The sequence below is a fragment of the Grus americana genome, chromosome 7, assembly GCF_028858705.1.
Source record: "Grus americana isolate bGruAme1 chromosome 7, bGruAme1.mat, whole genome shotgun sequence".
In the NCBI taxonomy this organism is placed as follows: Eukaryota; Metazoa; Chordata; class Aves; order Gruiformes; family Gruidae; genus Grus; species Grus americana.
In genome coordinates this window covers 22,270,316-22,290,854 of record NC_072858.1, presented here as the reverse complement: position 1 = coordinate 22,290,854, position 20,539 = coordinate 22,270,316, and the positions used below count along the sequence as shown (strand labels likewise).

General features: G+C 44.0%; 1 protein-coding gene across 3 annotated transcripts in view; it reads left to right on the top strand.

Moving 5' to 3' along the window:
• Positions 1-1,958: 1,958 nt before the first annotated feature.
• Positions 1,959-20,539, top strand: part of SEC31B (SEC31 homolog B, COPII coat complex component) — a 34,369-nt gene continuing 15,788 nt past the window's right edge. For 2 of the 3 annotated variants that reach the window (XM_054831429.1, XM_054831427.1), the window contains exons 1-16: positions 1,959-2,097; positions 5,529-5,617; positions 6,890-7,013; positions 7,788-7,983; positions 9,130-9,225; positions 10,226-10,366; positions 10,881-11,023; positions 11,273-11,372; positions 13,320-13,481; positions 15,401-15,553; positions 16,193-16,423; positions 17,424-17,498; positions 18,102-18,185; positions 19,143-19,251; positions 19,670-19,848; positions 20,314-20,440. In XM_054831429.1, coding sequence (XP_054687404.1) covers positions 5,539-5,617; positions 6,890-7,013; positions 7,788-7,983; positions 9,130-9,225; positions 10,226-10,366; positions 10,881-11,023; positions 11,273-11,372; positions 13,320-13,481; positions 15,401-15,553; positions 16,193-16,423; positions 17,424-17,498; positions 18,102-18,185; positions 19,143-19,251; positions 19,670-19,848; positions 20,314-20,440 — 1,999 coding nt within the window. In that variant the 5' untranslated portion in view covers positions 1,959-2,097; positions 5,529-5,538. Of the gene's footprint in view, positions 2,098-4,868; positions 5,240-5,528; positions 5,618-6,889; positions 7,014-7,787; positions 7,984-9,129; positions 9,226-10,225; positions 10,367-10,880; positions 11,024-11,272; positions 11,373-13,319; positions 13,482-15,400; positions 15,554-16,192; positions 16,424-17,423; positions 17,499-18,101; positions 18,186-19,142; positions 19,252-19,669; positions 19,849-20,313; positions 20,441-20,539 lie in introns of those variants that run through there. The other variant, XM_054831428.1, reaches the window with a different exon arrangement.

The window sequence follows — 20,539 nt, the reverse complement described above, 5'->3', positions numbered from 1 at the left end:
CAAAGTTCTGAGTGCAGTCCTGGGACTGCTGCTAGTTTATGTACCTTGTGCACAAACATTCCGTAGCTAAGCCTGTTTGTGGCAATACTGCCTATTACCAAGTGGCTTACTCCAGGTGCTGCTTGGAGTTGAACAACTGTCATCATGTAATGTGAAATGACAGGCAGAACCACAGTGGCCAGTGCTTGGGAGTCTCCTGCTGTCTGGATAACTGTCTGTCCTTACGGGGATTTGGCTTTGAGCTCTTCCTGGTTTGGTTACTCCTGAAGTGAAGCTTGCACAACCAGTAGGAAGCACTAGTGAGGCACAGAGCCTTGCAGTGTATGGCCTGATGCTGACAGCAGAGCTGTGGAGAGCAGCGGTACGAAAAGGCTGATGAGCAAGTCCAGCTTTGGCCAGACCTGTTCTGCTGTGCCTGGGCTTTGGTCCAAGAGCACAGATGCCAAGTTTCTCCTGTATGGTCCAAGCTCATCCACTAGGGTTGGAGTTATGTCTGACCTGTTTCTGCAAACCACTAGTCTAGGGCCTCCTATGGCGTCATCAGCAGTTATACAATTTTATGAAGCTCCTAGATTTTTCCAGCTCCACTCTTCCCTTAACATAAGGGTTTTTTCCCCCGTGTTACTGGAGGCAGTGGTACCTTCAGTACTGATTTACAGTGAAAGTTTTCTCAGCTGCCCTGTGCTAGGGCTTATACCCTGCTGCTTGGCTGCAGGAGTAGGTGATGACAGAAGGCTAAGGGCTTGGGCTCTCCTGGGTGCTTCCTATAGGCTGGATGCTGTCAACACCCTGTCATGACTCATAGTTTTGTGCTTTAAGAGAAGCAGGTATTTGTAGATAGTGATTCATGATTTTTTCAATCTATAAAGATTTTTAACCTCAGATTCTAAAGGATAGTTAGCTTGATCTCTGCATAGGGATTTCTGTAAGGGTGTACGTTGAAGGGGATGATGTGATTGAATGTGAGGACATAACGTGTGTGTAAATACAACTAACCTCTTTGGAGGTGCTGAACAATCGCCATTCCTCCTGGCTTTTGCAAGCTGTCACCTTCTCTTCTAGTTACAGAAATGCTTAATTTTAAATTACAGATTATTATTTACCCCAGAAGGGTTTCTAAAGTATTTTTTGAGCTGTGGGGACCTTGAAACTGAATTCTGTTACAAAGTGTTATGCAGGGCCTATCCAGCTTATTGCACAGCACATCACATGGCTGCCCTGCCCCAGCACTGTTTGCTGCCTCCTCCTTTGGGGAGTTTCACACCTGGTCTGTATCTAACCAGTAATTTAATGATGTGCGTCTTTGTGAGGAAGGCATAATGGGTGGGGCAGAGAACATGGCTCAGAAATCCTTAAAAATGGGGTTTTTAGTGTAGGCAATTTTTCTCAAAACAGAGAGGTGAGGGAAAGAGATCTGGGTTCGTATGCTTTTTTATCCCCCCCCCACCCCGGCAACTAAAATGCTTTTAGGAAAATATATTCCTAAGCTGTGCACCCTTCCTTCTGCATGCCCTCTTGGGAAGGCTTAAATCTGTTGCTGAGGCAAAGCCCTTCTGGGAAAGGGTGACTTCAGAGGCAGCAGGCCCCAGCTATGGTCCTTCTTGGCCTACAGCATGAACCGTTTCAGAGTAGCGGATGGAGCAAATCCAAGTACATTAAAACCAGAAAAGGTGCCCGAGAGCCTCTTGGCTTGGGAGCCCCGTGCTGAGGCCCTCCCCGGTCATTGTGCCGCGGCTGAGGAGGAGACACCCCGCACCTGGTCAGGAGAGCTGAAAGCACACCCCACACACACTTTCGGGACACACCCGGAGGGCGGTAGTGGCCAAATTCCCCAAGAGAACGGGCTCCCGCCCTGCGCGGCGGCCCCGATGCCGGTAGCGGAGCGGTGACGGCTCCCACCGCCCCCTGAGGCTGCTGTCTGCGCAGGCGCGGCGAGACAGGCGGCGCGCGCTCCCTCCGGCGTCGCGGGGGCGGGGTCACGGGCGGTGCTTCGCGAGCGGGCGCTTTTCGGCTCCCGGCGGCCACCGTCGCGAGGGCTTAGCTGTGGGAGCTGTTCGGGCTCGGGTCGGCGGCGCGGTGGGGACGGCCAGCGAGCCGGTAAGGGCCGCCGCCCGCCTCTCTCTCCCTCCTCCTGCTCCGCTCCGCTCAGCCCGACGCGAGCGGCTGCTCCTGCTCCGGCCCTCGCGCCCCTCAGCCCCGCCGCCGGGGGCAGGGGCCCGGGAGCCGCCCCCGGGCCGGCCCAGCCCCGACCGCGGCGCCCCTGCCCTGCCGCGCCCCGGGGCTGGGCCCCGCGACCCCATTTGCCCGCGACCCAGGCCTGCTTTGCTGCCCTGCCCGCCCCGGTGTCGCTGTGCCAGCTCCATCCCCAGGTCCCGTGGCTCCGTCCCTACTCCTCTGCCCCGGGAGCCTCGGAGCTTGCTTCCCCTTTGCCGGGGGGGCGGCTTCTGGGCAGCGGCAGGTGGGGAGCGCCTGTGAGGAGCTAGGCTGGTTGACCTGGGCCGCGGGGAGGCCTCTGGCGAAGCCAAGGGCCTATTTTGTGACACCCGGTGGCCGAGGACAATGCTTGCTTTCTAGACCTTCCCTTTTTTTCACTGTCGTACAGCGTCATGCTGTTGTGCGGAGTGAGCTGACTAGATACCTGTATAGGCACTCCCATCTGGGCAGTGCTGTGCACTTGGCAATAGCTTTTCAAAGTGCTCAGGGCACAAGAAGTTTCTTTATATACCATGGGAGCTGTCATGGAGGAATATGCTGAGCCCTGCCTGGCAACAACCCCGCCTTGCAAACACCAATGATTAGCTGAGATTAGTGTCTCTGTGCCTTCTGCCCTCTGTAATCAGGGTTTATAATAAGCACTTATGAGAACAGCCTGGCTGTAAGGTGTTGGGGAGCTGTGAAAGGAGAGTGTCAGAGCAATGCAAAGGGAAGGAGAAGTACAAAGACTTTAAATCGATGCTGGGATGTGGGGACTCTAGGTCAGTTTGTCTTAACCATTGTGTCATGGCTGAGAGGCCTCTTTCAATTCTTAGGGTGGCTGCTTGTCACCTGGGTGACCTTGGACAAGTCTCTTCTGTCCAATTCTCACGTTAACCTAAGGGGGATCAGGCTATCAGCTCCTTTGTGTGCTGTGCTGGAAGCCCAGTATTAGCAGGAACTGTTCAATGCAGAATGGTTGGATGCCCAGTTGCTGGAGGAGGATTGGGAAAGTCAGTAGGAGGGGATTTCTGATTGATGGTATTTGGGTGGTGCAAGAGAGAGAAGGCCTCACTAGAGTGATACCAGGGATGATTATCAGGGCAGCTGTGAGGTTCAATTAGCTGATACAACCACCACAGTCTTTTAGGATGTATTCCAAGCCACAAGTATTTCAAGTTAGTGTAGGTGAGGAATTTTTGCCTCTGTCAGCATTGTTTGCGTGGTCCGTCATGATTTGAGAACACGTGCTTTTACTTTTCACTGTTCCCGGTGGTGGGGAGCGCTCTGACCTGCCGAGTTTTGCTTTGCAGACACTGTTGCCTTTTAAGGGCACTGTGCGGGAAACCACCGCCGGAGGAGGCTGTGGGGAAACGCTGCTTCTGTCCTGTGACTCCCGCTGGGGCTGAGGTTCGCTAATACGTTAGGTCTGTAATCGGATGTCTGGAGGAGGAGGAGGAATTGTCATGATTAATTAATTAGAGGTCCTGAGAAAAGCATGAGCTTTCTCAGAAGTCTTAGATGCTATACTGGGAGATGACAGCAGGCGGCAATCTCTCCCCAAAAATTCTCGTGTGGAAGTCTGATGCTTGTGAATTTTTCTCAGGCGGCCACAAGAGGTTGCTAAAGAAGGGCTTTTTCGTGCTCTAAGGATCGTTGAGTCCTGTCCTGGATACAGACGTGCACAGTGTATAGGAGGATCGCTTCTCTAAGACTAAGACTCAAATCCGGCTTTTTTTCCTTCCAAACTCAGAGCCCACTGATTTAAGGAGGAGGTGCTGCTGCATCCCTGCAGAACCTCAGCTGCAGTGGAGCAGAACTGATAGGAGGTGCTTAAGAGATGGTGTGATACTGTGATTTTGGTTTCTTGGGCATCTCCTGTGGGCATTCTCAAGTCTGTTGGCACTGCTGCTGCTTTGCCTTGAAGACCAGGGACACAGTGTACCTGTTCAATACCTGCGATCCAGCACCTCTACAGTTGTTCTGTTGATATTGAGCCACTCTTTAGAGTGAAGAAACCCTAAAAGAGTGTGGAGTTACTAGCCAGGAGGTCCAAGCTCAAGAAGCAATGCTGACCAGGTTTCCCTTTGTGTGGGCCTCAGAAGGCCATAGCTTCATATAAGCCACAAGATGATGGAAGGCTTTTTCAGAACTGGTTTGGGTTTTTTTGGGATGGTGTGGCCTGACAGTGGGCTGGCCACAGCAAGCTACCTTTATGAACTCACAGTGAGCTGGCAAGATGCAGAGTGTTTTGCTGCACTGCCTGTTGACAGTTTTACTTTATTTGGCATGATATCATCTGAGTGCATAGTTAGCAGATCTGTTTAGCTAGAGTTAAAAGACTGCGCTGCAGCCAGGCTTGAAAGGTTTAGGAACTGCTCGTGAGAGTGACCCCGTGAGCCTGTGAATAGTATGTCCGCAACATCACTGATGTTGCTGACATGCCTAGAAGGCCTGGGCATAGTCTGGGATGGAGAGGTGCTGGATGCTTTCTCCTCAGCAAGAACAGGATTGTACATGGAACAATAATTTGTATTTATATTCAGTTTTGCAACCTTCTGGCTGCCTGCTGTTGTTTGACTTTCAATTATCCTGCTACATTATTGTCCAACTAATCTCTCTCCAGTGACGTGGGGAAGTTGTGTTACCATTTCACAGGTGTCAGTTGATCTATGCAGAGTAAATAAAAAGAGTTGTCAGAGCTGAGATTGAAACCCAGTAGTTACTTCTGGATCGCTTCTTCTCACCTTCTGCCATTTACAAGCTCAAGCAGAAAGTCAAATGAATTCTTTCCTTTCACCTCTCAGAGGAACAAGAACAAAGTACATTAACTGAATTGGCGTTTGATAGCATTGCACTTTGTTTTCTGTTGCCACGTCACTTTTCTGCTTGGAATTTAGCCTGCCCTGAGATTCCTTCTGCTCCCTTTCTGCCTATGTATATACTGACATCAGCTTGTTCAAAGAGAGCAACTACTGCTTTGCAAATACATTTGTTTAAATTAATTTCTGCAGCTGATTTAAACCAGCCTGGACTGGAGACTTGAGTGTGTTGTTTAATTTAGATCCCTTTCCTTTTACTGAATCTCTCATGTAATTGGGGTATATGAAAGAGAGCTGTATATGAAAGAAAATCTGGGATCAGACAGCTGGGATTGTTTGCAGGTTTTTTTCATGAATTCATTCCTGTGAAACTATTCTCTACCTCGGGAAGTAACAAGTAACTTCTCTCTATTGAGAGCAAGTTGTTCATAAGAGGGATATTTTGTTACTGGTGTGATTATTTTAATGTTGACTTTATTGGCTAGTCTAACCAATGTGTGAAATTTCTTCTAGAGCCTAGAAAATGAAGCTAAAGGAAATTGAGCGAACAGCTGTCCAGGCATGGAGTCCAGCAAACAACCACCCCATTTATCTAGCAACAGGTAAAGTTCTTTACAATTTGTCAGAATTAAAGTATGAGTCACAGATTTTATATAGAGTTGCACTGGCTTTAACTTTCAACAATTCCCACCTTAATGATCTCTGGAAGAGCAATACACTGAAAACATTACAGCCTTAATTTTTTTTTCTTTTAAGTGAACTGTAGAGGATTATTTGCATGCCCAGCTTTGATACCTTAAAGGCCAGTGATTTTTTTCAAGGGGTGAATACATGGCTTTTTGGATCTAACTTCTAATTAAGTCTGTATGAACTTCAGCACCTGCTTGCTATAAAAATTAAAACAAAATAAGGTTACCTACTTAATACGTCTGTGGGAGGGAAAAAAAGTTCGTTCTAATTATGTTCATTTGAGCTCATTTTTACTTTGTTTGTCTTCAGACATTATCATATGGTTTGACAATAAAATAATAGAAATCTCTTCACCTTAAAAAAGTTTGTCTGTTGCCTTAAAAGTGAAATTCTTGGGGTAGATGGTCTATCTTGTGTTTCTCTAATAAGGACAGACTTTTGGTTGGACCAAAGGTCTTGGTTTCAGTCTGCTTTAGATCAGAAACTACATAGTTTCATAATTTGTACTGCTTTTTAATAGTCTCTTGGGCACTTTCCATGCCATAGGCAGTTACAAAGCACCTCTGTGGTAACTGGGTGACTATTTGCCTGGCAGTGTCCCATTAGGCAATGTTAAATCTATTTTTAGGTTTTATCTTGTAAGCTAAGGAGAAGGAAGGAAGCCACCACTGTGTAACTGCTAGCTGTCTGTGGGTCATTGGGGAGTGTTCAGTTGGCTAAGGTTGAAGAACTTTTGCTGTAGACCAGGTTTAGAAGGGTTGATCAAGACATATGGTCATGATTGAGGAGCAGTATACAGAAGTGTTTGGGATCATACTTGTAGCAGGGTTTCATGATGTGACTGCATTTGTAATTTAGATAAGGACTTAATATCAGAAGCTGTGGCTGCTTGGCAGAGAGTATATGAATTATATTTATTCCAAGAGAGAAAGACATTTGCTCAACACTAACCCTGGTGCTCAGAATTTCTTGAAGAAGTTCTAATTTCTTTCAAAATATTTTTCAGAATTGTTGGTTCCTCATTCTGAGGTATTCAAGCATGTCCTTTCCTTGAACAGGCACAACCAAGATTGTGTTGACTATGAAGAATTTCCAACTTATGAAGATTTCCAATGCCCTGCTCTTTTTGTATCTTGTTCTCTTGAAAAAAGTGCCCACTTGTTTCACCTTTGTATTTCTGCTAGGAACATCTGCCCAACAACTGGATGCATCCTTCAGTACAAATGCCACCTTGGAAATATTTGAGGTTGACTTCAGGGATCCCTCCCTGGACATGAAGCAGAAAGGAACACTTCCTGCCTCAAACAGGTACTAGAGACTCATACTGACATGTCAATCAGTGGCACTGAAAAGGGCTTTTCTGGTACAAGAAAGGAGAGGACGACATCATATTTTGGGGGGTATAAAGTGATCTTTTGGATCAGTTGACCTCTGTCTTGAAGAATTGAACATTCTTGTTGACACAAATCTTGTTGGGTGTAAAAGTGCAGCAGTTGGACCATTGGAGAAGTCAGAAAGGACTTACATGGTAGTCAATCAGGAGAGTCATTCTATATCATGAGAATTTGCTGGGGCTGATGATTTGCAATAAAGAGACTAGATGAAGAGCTTTTTAAGACAAGGTGATTTCTTATGCTCATCAGCGTGGATGACATTTGCACCCAGCGTAAAACACAGCCTTGATTTGTAACTAGCAGCTTTTACATTGAGTAAACATGTTTTTCAAATAATTGCTCTGGAAAAGAAGGCATATAGTCCTGTAATTTAATTTTCTATGTAGTGTAGAGGTTAGAGGAGTTCACTCAGCAAATCCCATATGAGGTCCTAAATGTTTTAAGGGGAGAAAAGAGGGGGCTTACTTCCTTTGTAAGTTCCCTTTAAAAGTCTTTGGAAGGAAGCTTACTTCTTTTTTTCCATGTAAGAGCCACGGTCATCTTCAAAGGGAAATGGTTATTTTAAGGTTCAGACTGATGGTTATGATTGATAGGTTGGAACACAGAGGTGGTTTTTGGTAATGCAGAGGGTGTCTTGACTTCCACCAAATATTGTGGCCTATGCCAACTTTATCATCTTCTTTTTTAGGTTTCATAAGCTGATCTGGGGTAACTTTGGAAATGGGTCCCCAGAGTCCTCCGGAGTGATCATTGGTGGAGGGGATAATGGTGTACTGACAATGTACAGTGTGCACCGCATCTTGGCCTCAAAGAGTGAGCCTGTAATTGGGCAGACAGAGAAGCATTCAGGTCCTGTTCGAGCTCTTGACTTCAACCCTTTCCAGGTAGACAACATTGAGATACTTATAAGCAAATGAAGGTTAACCTCCATACTAAAAAAATTTTCCCCTTGTGTATAGAGATGTATAAATTGAAGGAACAGTTTTTAACCCGGAAGAGGCATGGTAGTTGTGACACAAGACTGATTTGGGGCTCAGCTTTGCCACTGAACTCCCCTGTGACCTTGATCAAGTCTCTCACTTCTCTGTAAAAACACGTCTTGTAATATTGTTACATGTTAGACCATTATCCATTTGAAATCAGAACTTTTTTTTATTCGTTCAGTTGTTTTCTGATTCAGTGGGGCCCTGATCACACTTGAAGGGGCTGCAACATGAGTGAGCAGTGAACAGAACACAAGTTCTTGTGGTAGCACAAAGGCAAATTGAAAGATGTCTGCAGACCCTTGTGGGAAGCCTGGGTCTTCTCAGAAGAAACGTCCTTGGTGCTGGGATGCAGGGCAAGATGCCGGGATGCTGGCCAGTGACAGCGGCTTCCAGGCCTGTGGCAGAGTTTCATGATGAGTAACACCAGTCACCTGCACATGTAGCTTGCTAGACAAATTTTAGAGGTCTGTACCATGGTACAGCTCAAGGCACGGAGGCCAGAAATGTACTTGGTTTATAATCCAGTTAGTATCTTTTTGCTTACCTGTGGCTGTGAAATGCAGCTGTTATCTGACTTCGGAAGCTTTTGGATTTTTTGCTTACATTTATTACATTTATTAAGCATGAGAAAGAGAAGGCTCTGGGAAGACCTTATAGCACCTTCCATTACCTAGAGGGGGTCTACAAGAAAGCCAGAGGGCATGTAGTAATAGGACAAGGGCTAATGAATGGCCTTAAGCTGAAGGAGGGTAAATTTAGTTTAGATACGAGGAAGAAGCTCTTCACTGTGAGGGTGGTGAGGCACTGGAACAGGTTGCCCAGAGAAGCTGTGGATGCCCCATCCCTGGATGTGTTCAAGGCCAGGTTGGATGAGGCTTCGGGCAACGTGGTCTAGTCGAGAGTGTCCCTGCCCATGACAGAGGAGGTGGAACTGGATGATCTTTAAGGTCCCTTCCAACCCAAACCCTTCTATGATTCTGTGATTTTTAAGAAATCCATCCTCTTTCCCTGTGAAACTCAGCTGAGCTTTTCTTTTTTCTGCAGAGTAACCTCTTAGCTTCTGGAGCCAATGATTCTGAAATTTTCATCTGGGACTTGAATAACTTCAGTGTGCCTATGACTCCAGGGGCTAAATCACAGGTAAATGAGTTTTCCTCTGCACAATACTCCTGCGGTTTTATATCTCAATAGGCAAGGCAAAAAGATGTGAGTGTGTGGGAATGACCTTGATGTCTCTCAGGAGAAGATGAATCATAACTGATCAGCTTCATTTTGGGGAAGTGGAAGGAGTGTTATAAGAGGAGGGCAGGTAGGCTGGCGAGCTCTGGAGGGATGCACTTTGCATGGATGGGTAAGCTCTTTGGTGATTTGAATCAAGTAACTGACCAGTTTATCTTGTGATCCAGCTAGGGCATGTGTGGTGGATTAAGAAGGCTTATTGGATCTTCTCTGAGGAATAAATTTACTTCAGGCTTCAGCTGAAGCTTTTCATATCTCATGAAAGTAATATCCCTAGCAGAGTTGGTGAGCCATTTAACATATCTTGGCTATTACTCCCAGATAATGTTTCCTGAGTTTGAAGAGGAAGAAGCTTCTGATGCTGATTACATTATTCAGGGCAATCAACTGAAAGTGAAAAAAATCGTAGTAAACTTGCATACAAGCAGGCCAAGTTTTATCTCCAGTAAGCCTCCCATTTGTTTCCTTGCCTATCTCCTGCATTGCGCTAGATACAGTAACAGCAATTAGCCTTGAATGCTTCATCATTTTCCATCTCACTGCACTCCTGAAATGTTGCACAAGGTCATCTTTCTGTTTAAGTTCATCACAGGAGTTAGGGTAGAAGTTCTGAGAATTGATTTATGACTCATTTGGCCAATGCAGAATCCAAATGCTCCCAAAATGCAAAGGTGCTTTTCCAGGTGACATTCCCCCACAGAACTTGACTGTCCACTCTACATTCTGAGTAAAGGACTTTCCATGCTCCCTAGTCTTTCTGGTCAGTGCTGCTATTTCCAGTTAGTTGATCAGTGATTGAAGAGAGGAGTCTATATAAAACCCTAGCTAGTGACAGAATCCTGTGATTAGTGTTCTCTCAACATGGGAATAACGGATGTGTGGCCTTTTCCTATCTTGGCAGCCTCATGAAGACATCAGTGTGGTGTCCTGGAATCGGCAAGTGCAGCATATCCTGTCCTCTGCTCACCCCAGTGGCAAGGCTGTGGTTTGGGACCTCAGGAAGAATGAGCCTATCATCAAAGTCAGTGACCACAGCAACAGAGTGAGTGAAGGAAAGACACTGATTCTGACTAGCTTACAACACGTCACGTGTGACTGCAAAGCAGTGGCGCATGCTCTTTGAGATCAAGTGTTTTCATTGTGGGAGCTGTTGGGGCTGGTTCTCTTGGAGCTGTAGTAGTGAAGCACCTCTTTTTTTTTTTTTTTTTTTCTCTAATGAAATGGAGAAACAAGACCTCTAGCTGTTCCTAAAATTAGGGCACCCTCATATTCAGTTTCTATGTTCACAGCTCATTTATGAGAAATCTCCTGCATTTTAATTGCAGCTGTCTTCCTAGATGAACTTTGAACTAGTCCTTCAACTTGTGTATGGTTAGTAGGTTTTTTTGCTGCATAGAGAAGGTAGAAATACTTGCTTTCCACAGCAAGACATTGCTAGACTTGCTTTATGTCAAGCATTCAAGGCAGTTAAATGCAGAATTACATGGCTCTGGGCCATTTGTGCTATTGCCAGCTTGCTTTACTGAATTTTCAGCTTATGCTATTTTTGTCCCTAGATGCATTGCTCAGGAATGGCCTGGCATCCAGAAGTTGCAACCCAGCTAGTCCTTTCCTCTGAGGATGACCGCTTGCCAGTGATCCAAATATGGGACTTACGTTTTGCTACCTCTCCTTTGAGCCAGCTGGAAGGGCACACAAGGTGAGGGCCTGCTTGTTGTGTTGCTTTTTCAAGGATCTCCATCTTTAAAAGGCAGACATCTGGGAGACTGGACTTAGGAGAACTATGATTTTTTTGCCAGGCCTGCTTTGTTTCATAGATGAATCTGGTTGAAGGTAGAGATGACAACTAGCATTTCTGAGATTAAGCAGCATTTCTGCTTTCTTGGTGACACGGTGGGAGAGTGGACTGGGTATAAAATATGACTGGTTTCTTTCTGATCTATTTTAGGGGAGTTCTCTCTGTCTCTTGGTGCCAGGCTGACCCTGAACTACTGTTGAGTAGCGCCAAAGACAACCGGATCTTGTGCTGGAACCCAAGTATGGGGGAGGTACATAACCACAGCTATAAGTACACATGGTCTGCTTTATACAGAGTTGTGTGCTATGCTATATGCATGTCCCATTTCTGTATCCCTGTGGAGTGCCAATGTAATTTCCTCCAGTATGTCTGCTGTACTATTCCTGTCTGGAGTGAATGAAAGTGTTGTCCATATCCAGACTGAAAACGACAGAAGCAGAGATTTTCTCTGATATATCTGCATCCAGAGATCATAGAGGGAAGAAAGCTTTAACTAAAACTTACTTTCAGCTAATTATGATTACTCCTGCTATGTTTACACATATAGCTTTCTCTGTGTCCATTTGTTTCTTCTTCTTTTTTCTCCTAGGGTAGTAGGTTTTTTTTGGGGGGGGAAATTGAAGGAGAATGAGGAGCAGTTATTAGGGTCATTGAGAAGGGAACAATGTAATTAAATGTGTGTAAACTTTAGTACAGTGCTTGTATGTGTTTATCTAGTCAAGTATCTCAAAATTACCATCTTTGAAATATTTTGGCATCACCTGAATTAAAACAGGACTGTGCAAAAAAATTCCTACTCCTGCACACCTACTCATTCAATGCTAAATTTCTGGATAAAACTGAATTTTGAACTTTGAACAAAATTCATGTAGTTGATCTTAATCATATTGTGGGGAAAGGACTCTACAATACTGAACAAAGTCCAGCTGGGAGCCTCAGGCTGGATTCATTTCACGGGACAATTTCACGTAGCTGACCACCTTTGCCTTGGAGACATGGAAAAAAATTAATCCATTTTCATAAAATGCATGAAATGCTGCTGTTGTGGTTTCATGGGATTTGATGCTCACTCTGTACAGATGTCTAGTGGTTAGAAGAGAATCAGACTCTGAAATGTTCCTGAAGTCTACTTTTTACTAAAGTCTTTTCACTGTATTTTAACAGCAAAAAAAAAAAAAATTATCGCAGCTGGCTCATCTTTATGTATGCTGCTGTAGATTTGCAGAGTCCAAATTCAACATTTGCACAAACTATTGCTAGGGAGCTGTTCTTGACTTGGTACCAATGAACAGAAAATTTTCAGGTGATACAAAAATTGGGACGGTGTTCAATAGTAAGGACAGTACAGTTATACAGAATGGCTGATCTGGTGAGTTTAGGGGAAGGGTTGGTTTCTTTGTTTTGGGGGGATATTTGGGGGGGTTTTTTGGTCCTTTTTTGGTGTTTGGGGTTTGTTTGTTTGTTTTTTAATTTAGCAATCCAGATTTTAATATAAGAAAATACAAGTTTTTGTACCTGGGAACAGAAAGCACAGATCATGTTCCCACAGAGAAGGAAGCTGTGATTCTCTGTGCTTTGTGCCTGTGAGGCATAAAGGAAATACCCTCATTTTACAAACGAGGTTGAAAGTCAAGGTTGTATTAGTGAGTTGCCCAACATCAGGCAGGAAGTCTGTGACTGGGCCATGAATTGAACTTTGGATTTTTGAGTGCTAGTCCAGAAACTTGTTGGCTACAATATCCTTCATAGTTCATCTGCAGCTACAGCCCTTTTTCATGGTTCTACTTTTTTTCTGTAGGCTTTTATTTTCCTTGTCAAATTTGTTATTCCAGACTAGTCTTTCTGTTAACATGTTCTTGCTCATGACACCTTCTTGCCCTTTGGCTTCTGGTTTTCTTGTGTTGTTTTCTGGTGTGTCTCCCCTGGTTAACAGCAGGTGCAACAGTACTGACTTGTTGCTTTTGCATTTTGTTCTACAATCAGAATCCTGTGGTATAGCAGCTTTCTGTGGCTTTCTGTTGTTTGGGCTCAATGTGCTATAACTTGGTTGCAATGCATCCTTCAAGAAGAAAAAGTAAGGGACTTGTATACAATAGTCATATATAAATAAAGTGTGACCTATTTGCTGTGGGCAAGTAATTTGGGGAACCAGGGGGCTATTCGTGTTGTGCTTCTGCCTTCTCTCTTTCTGCGATAGGTGGTTTACGAGCTGCCCATTCGCAGTCAGTGGTGCTTTGATGTCCAGTGGTGTCCTAGGAATCCTTCAGTCTTCTCTGCTGCCACTTTCGATGGGTGGATCAACATTTATTCTGTTATGGGTGGGAACTTAGAAGCTCAGCAGAAGACACAGGCTGACAAGGTAAAGTCCTGTGAACATGTTGTGGCTTGACAGATTGGCAATTACTCACCTGACTTCAGAGAGTGTTGGAAGCGCACGTGTGTAACAGTATGGTTTTTAAGTGATGCATTCTGTCCCACCCACCACAACATATAGCTGTATGGTGTGGGAACTATGGTGTGGGGGGGCTTAATATCCACCAAGTCCCAAAGGGACTACATTGCTTCTTGACAAAAGTGTCTCAGTATTTCTTGTAAAATTCATTGAAGTGAGTGAAGAGAACCAAGATCAAGTGTAGTTTTGATGTTATATATATTTTATGGTTATTACTACTAGACTAGAAATAAAGCAGCATGCCTGTTAGAGCAACAAGCTTGTCTTGTCATTAGGTTAAAATTAAATACATTGATACTAATTAATATAACATGTTATTCTTTATTAGGTCAGAAGAGAATCTTAAAAAGTAGCTTATAAGCCACTACTAGCAATTTTCCTGAAGTCAATTGACTATAACTTTGAGCATGTTAATATTTTGATACTGAGACCCATTACTTAACCAATTAATAGATGGGCAAACTCTGAACAGATTAAATGTCAGTAATGTCTAAAATTTTAGTTTTAATCTGGTGTCTAGTCTTTTAATTCCTTCCCTCTCTCCCAGCCAACAAATGCCTTACAATACAGATTTTAAGAGAATACGTATGAGCTGGCTTATATAGTCATTATATAGTCATTTGCAGTTGACTGAGTTCAGTTTCATAGGATTTGCAAGAGAAATAAAATACTTTATCAAGCAACAGCCTTAGGAGATTAAGGATTTATTTAACTCATGGAGAATTTTCTTTCTGTGCATTCTTCATGTGCATGCACCACACTTCAACTCTTCAAAATTGGAGAACAGTAGGGTAGAATAACTCCTAGATAAATAGAATAACAAGTAAGAACAAAAATAGGAGGAGATAATGACAATTGTGGAGTCAGGGAGTTCATGACTAAAAGGTCTCTTTCCTCTGGATTCCATGGTATCAAGACAGAAACCCTGTTGAAGACCTGGTGGTTGATGTTACTGGTACCCTCGTCCTGTATTTTATTTTTTTGAAGGTTTAGGGTGATTGATCTGTTAGGTATAAGCTGTCATTCTTTGAAATTGGTTTCCCCTCAAGAAAGATTTGAAAGATAAAACATGTAGATCTTGTCTGTGATTCTTTGTTTGGCAACCTTAGCTTGATGAGCCTTGTGTTGCTTCTTTTCAGGTATGCTAGTCAGCGCTATTTTGGAGCTATGCACTATGGTCCAGTTCAAACTTGAACAGGGTTATCTTTAGCAAACAACAAATCTACGCCAACAATGTTAAAAATTAAGAATGCTCATGAACAGTATTGTATGTATGGTCACTGACTTCACAAATGTCAGAAATCCAGATCAGAGGCCACTTTTGACACTCCTGTCTAGGCAAGAAAGTCTGGAGAGATTATTTCACCAGCCTCATCTAAGCTATAAAAGCTTGGGACAGTCCTTAAAACTAACCCATTTGAAAGACCCCAGCAACAGAAAGGGAGTCAGCATTCCTTTGTGAGCAAAACAAGAAATAAGTTGGACAACTTTTGACTATATGTTGTCACTGTCTTGCATAAAACAAGTAATTTTGTAACTCCTATGTTTATGAGCTGGGTGCTAGGCCAGGCAGTGTTTGTTAGGGAATTTGCATCTTGCTAAGGAAAAATTACAAGGTGAAGCTTTCTTGAGAAATAATTTCTGTAACTGTTTGGAAATACCATTTCTCTCACTTAGAGGCCAGGTGCTATTCCAGGAAGAGGTGCCGTAGTAGGCTTTTTTCATCAGTGAGGGAAGTAACTAATTACGAAGCAGTATTTTTTTGTCCTTACTCCCTACAGAGAGGAATTGAATTATATCTTATTTCTTTCTCCATCTGATTCTAGATCTCTTCCTCCTTCAACAACCTCGATCCCTTTGGCACAGGACAGATCCTTCCTCCTCTGCAAGTGCCAGAGCAAGTAGCTCAGACCACCTTGATTCCACCATTAAAAAAGCCACCCAAATGGATTCGCAGACCTGTGGGGGTTTCATTTGCAGTAAGTGAATGGAGCATCTTTAGCTTAAAATGCAACAGATGTGTCATCTTGTGACACAATCTTTTTCTTTCGCTAGAGAAACCTTTTTATCTTCCCATTGCTAGTTGTTCTAATGCCTGTTTAAAGTGCAGTGTGGTGTCCCATGGAGCGAAGCTGTCTTGCTCAACATTCAGATATCTCTCCAACAAGAAGGAGTCCTGTAGCAAAGAATGGGAGGTTATGAGTAAGAGTTAACAAAACTAAGGAAGACTCATAAAAGCTGCTCTTGTAGGCTGTGACACGCATTCCTATTCTCCTCTCTTTCTCTATCTGCATGGTAGTTTTTATCATTGCAGCCTGCCTCTCCGTGTCAGAAAAGAACAAACAGTTCCAAATGGTACTTTTTCCTCTGTGCCTCTCTGGCATTGGCAATTGGCTTGGCCTGATAGCATGTACACAAGTGTCATGGTTATCAGCCTTCAGGTGAAGGACTTGTGATGTGAACTCCCTCAATGTCCCTACCATCTATAGACATTAGACTGTTTGGGTTCCTTGTGATCACAGCTGGAGCTCAAGTCCACCTTGCTGAATGAAGAGCTGTGAGTTGCTTTTACCTTTGTTTATAAGAATGCTTACTGTGTCTCCCTCTGTCTTTCTCAGTTTGGAGGAAAACTTATTTCCTTTGGTCTTACCAAAGCTCCTGGACAGCAAATGCAGCAGACTTACCCACACCAGGTATTCATCAGTCAAGTCACTACTGAAACTGAATTCCTGCTCCGATCCAGAGAACTGCAGATGGCCTTGCAGTCAGGGAATCTCCTTGATTACTGCCAGGGCAAGATCCAGACAGCCAAGCTGCCATTTGATGAGAACCTTTGGAACTTCTTGAAGGTAGGATGGCTGTGGTGAAACACAGAGGTCAGTTCTTTTACGGTCCTGGGGTGGCATGTGTTCATTGTGGTCCTCTCTAGCCCTTTATATTCCTGTTCTTTAAGGTATAAAATGGAACTGAATAGGCTAGTTAGTTACTTGTCTAAAGAAAAGTTTTTGCAGTTGAGGTCTTGGAGGTTGCCTTATTTTTCAGTAGGAATGGTCTTTTCAGTGGACTCATTTGGGCTTTGTGTCAAGGCGCTAAAAAGGATTTTCTCATCTCAACCCACTGCCAAATTATATCTTAATGTCTTATGTTTTAAACTACAAACCAAGCTTCTGTGCAAAAGACTGTCCTGCATGACCATTCCTGCATATGCAAGACCAGTTTCTACTGACTGTTTACAAATATATTATCCATGTACAGTTTGATCAGTTCTGTAGTAGGAACAGCCTGGGACTTACTGAGACAGACAGATTCTCCTTGCAGAATGGTAATCACGTGTTAAAGCATACAAATAAAGCCTATCAATTAGGCTGCGTGCAACCTGTGGGAATCTCTGGGACTGTCTGAAATCCCCACCCAGGGAGCTTCTGTAACAATTAGTTAACTAACTTTTGTGAAGCCAGCTAGGAATTCAGGTAATCACCCTGTCTCAGTTTCATCTGGACTCAAATCAGTCCATTGTCTCTATGCAGAGATTAGCTTGGTGATTCCTAGAGCATCCAGGGAATTAGTGACCAAGTACACTAGGTATGCTTACAGTCATAGCCCTGATACGCAGTTGTACCTCAATTGTAACTGTGACAAACTTGAATTTCACCCTTTTATCATTATTATAACTTAAGTCCACCTAATGACTACGGTGGGAAAATCTATGGAATTTGTCATAGTTGAGTTCCTTTTCTATAAATCGAGCTCTAAACTTTGCTGCTGCCAGAAGCAGCCAACAGTTGTCGGTGTGTAGATATCTAGGATTTTACATATTTTCTTGTCTTTTTAATATCCTTTGGGACTCAGGTGAATCTGGAGCAGGAGTCCAGGACTAAACTCCTCAAGCTGCTGGGCTACAGTAAAGAAGATCTGCAAAAAAAGGTAAAGGGTCTTTCCAATAGAGAGAAACCTTTGCAGGACTAAAGCTGTTGCAAGAGGGTTGTAGGGTCCCTACTGGAAATGAGTGAGTGATCTCACAGCATGTGAAAGACCGAACTGTATGAAATATCAGGCACATCAAGTATCCCTCATTAAAAAGCAATTGCGGGCACTTGTAAGGGTATAACTGTAGCTGTATTGCATCAAACCAAAGAGATCTTGAGCCCAGTTATCTTGATTCCAGTTGTTGGTGCTCTGGGAGGTGTATAATAAAAGTGCAGTTGTGAGAGCTTCTTCTAGCATCCAGCTCTCTGCATCTCAGGGGATTCCTCAGACAGGAAGAAGGTGACAGATGAAGACAGTCTGGCATAGCACTGATGGAGCTGCGGGGGAGGAAACTCTTGCAGCAGCATGGACAATGGTCTGAAAAGGATAAATAACCTCTGATAGGCAGCCAGCCAGGAATAGGGAGAGGTGGAACTTTTCAAACAGGTGAAAGAGCCGGGGGAATTCTGTCTGGGGCTTGCCAGTCACTTGGTGGCTTTGCTGCCCAGGTGTTTAACTTTGATAGGGGCTTCACTATCTGCATGTCTGTTACTTTTCTAGATCGCCTCATGTTTGAGTAATGGGATCCCTGATAAACAGCCCCTTCCTGAGGCAGATGAGACAAATGCTGCACAGCCAGATCAGGTATGTCCTGTACATCTTGCCAGCCTGGGAGAGCAGTGGAGGGCAGAATGAACAGGAAGGTTTAATTCCAACCACAAGTTGTTGGGCTCAATGCAGGCATCGCAGAGGGCAGTTCACAGGCCTGTCAGACCCTCACAGGGTCAGACTCAATGATCATAGCGGTCCCTTCTGGCTTTAAAACAAATCAGCGAATGATGAAGATGGACTCCTGGCTGTTAACACTGCAAGAAGGCTTGCTTCACCAGTGCTGATTTCTTCAGTGATAGAATTAGCCTCACCCCAGCTTAACTTCCTGCTACAGTTCTGGATTTCCTCTGTGAAGCTTCTGCTGTGGTATTTCTTTTGCATTTCTTTCCTTTTCACCTCTGTCCTTTGAAATGTATTCTCACATGATTTTGGGGTGTCCATATTCAGATGTCTTCCAAGGCCTGGTTCAACACGCATTGTAAATTTTGCTCATCTAAGATATCTAAAACTGCTATCCTCAAATTACTAATGTTATTTACAAACCTTAAACACTGGCTAAGATATTCTAGGGATAGCAATTGTGTCCTGCATTTCAGTAGAGCACCAGGCATGACTGTGATCCTACTGTTAGTTACAGATGTCACTTGTTGGGCTTGTCCTTATTCTGTCCAAAATTGTTTAGCTTGCTCAAGGGCTGGCAGTTGAGTTGATGAATGCTGGCCAGCAATACTGTTGGCATTGCATGTTTTATACCATCAGTCTCCTAAGCTTTGTCAATAGCAGCACTGCTCTTTTTGCTGCCCTCTTGAAACTGTGCAGATTGATAGAGCAGTGGCAGGAGGCATAATAGGTTTCCAAGTTGAAACCAGATTTATGAGCATGCTCAACCAAATGGAGAGCAGCCCCATCCCATTCTGTAATCCACTGAACTGTTTTGGGCAGGATCTGTGTGTTCAATGAATTAATTTACCTCTTGCACTCTTTGCACAGCTTTTGATAAATTCCAGTGATGATGTAGCTGCTGTTTCCTCCTCTTCAGCCTTTTTTGACAACTTCATCCCACAGAATATGAGTGCATTGGAGATTCCTGTCACAGAAGGTGTGTTACGTGAAGTGTGTTTCTGTCTTCTTAGGAAGAGGGAAGGGGAGGGGGAAACCAGAAAATTAGAGAGACCAGGAAGAATCTGGTCCACTCCAGCAGATGGATACTTCTAAAACACATGACCTCTCCCAGTGTCATGCAGTATATCTCAGCATCGTGCAGAGGAATAGTCTTCCCAGGTAAGAGACCCATTAAAAATATAGGAGAATCTTCTAGACGATGGAAGCCTTACAGTCAAGTCAGTGGTTTGTTTTTTTTTTTTTTTTAAAGTGTAAAACCTGATTTGGGTTTCCAAATTTTCTTTTAGCTAGGCTTCCATATATTATTGTTTTTTACTGCCTGCTTTTTAAAACAAGCATCATCAGTGCATATGGATGATGCCCCTGTGGGCTGACTCTGCTTCTCACCTCTGTAGATACAGATGGACTCATCAGCCAAGCCCTTTTGTTGGGGAATTTTGAGGGTGCAGTGGAGCTATGCATGCAAGCAGAGCGTTTTGCTGATGCCATCATCTTAGCTATAGCTGGTGGGGAGAAGCTCCTAAAGGAGACCCAGAAGTGCTACTTTGCCAAGCGGAAGACAAAACTCTCCCTGGTAAGTGACAGTTTTGTGTACCCACTGAGCAGGGGAAAATGTGTGATATTTTGGCAGATTTTTGCCTGAATATATGTGGAAATAGTTTTGCAGGAAGTAGAATGTCAGCAGAATCTGTGCATCTCCTCTTGACTTTTACTCTAATATCCTAACACTGTATTCCCAGTCATTGATACTAGTTGCTCTGAAACAGGCTATATGTTAGACAGATCTTTAGTCTTTCCTAGGGCGGCTGTTTCCATGTTCTCTTAAGTGCTTTGGGCTTTTCACTTTCTTTAGAGGCATTGGGTTCCAATTACTGGTAACATTGGGATGCTGGGATTGGTGGACCTTAACGTACAGTGAGGTAGTTGCTGCATAGTGGAAAGTGTGCCTGAAAGTGAGCTGTTGCTGTGTGTACGCTTGCTTAAGCAGTCAGCTTATCTTTGCCTTCAGTGACTGACAGGCCTTCTGCTTCCCTTACAGCTCCTTTCCTCCATTGTGCAACAGAACTGGCAAGACATTGTTTGCATGTGTGATCTACGGAGCTGGAAGGAGGCACTGGCCATCTTGTTAACCTACTCAAAGCATGAGGACTATACCCAGCTCTGTGGTATGCAGCATACTATGTTTTGTTATGATTTCCCTTGAGGGAGGGCACCTCTGGACTGCTTACAGAAAGAAGTGGGTACAGTTGAGGCACTCCTTACTC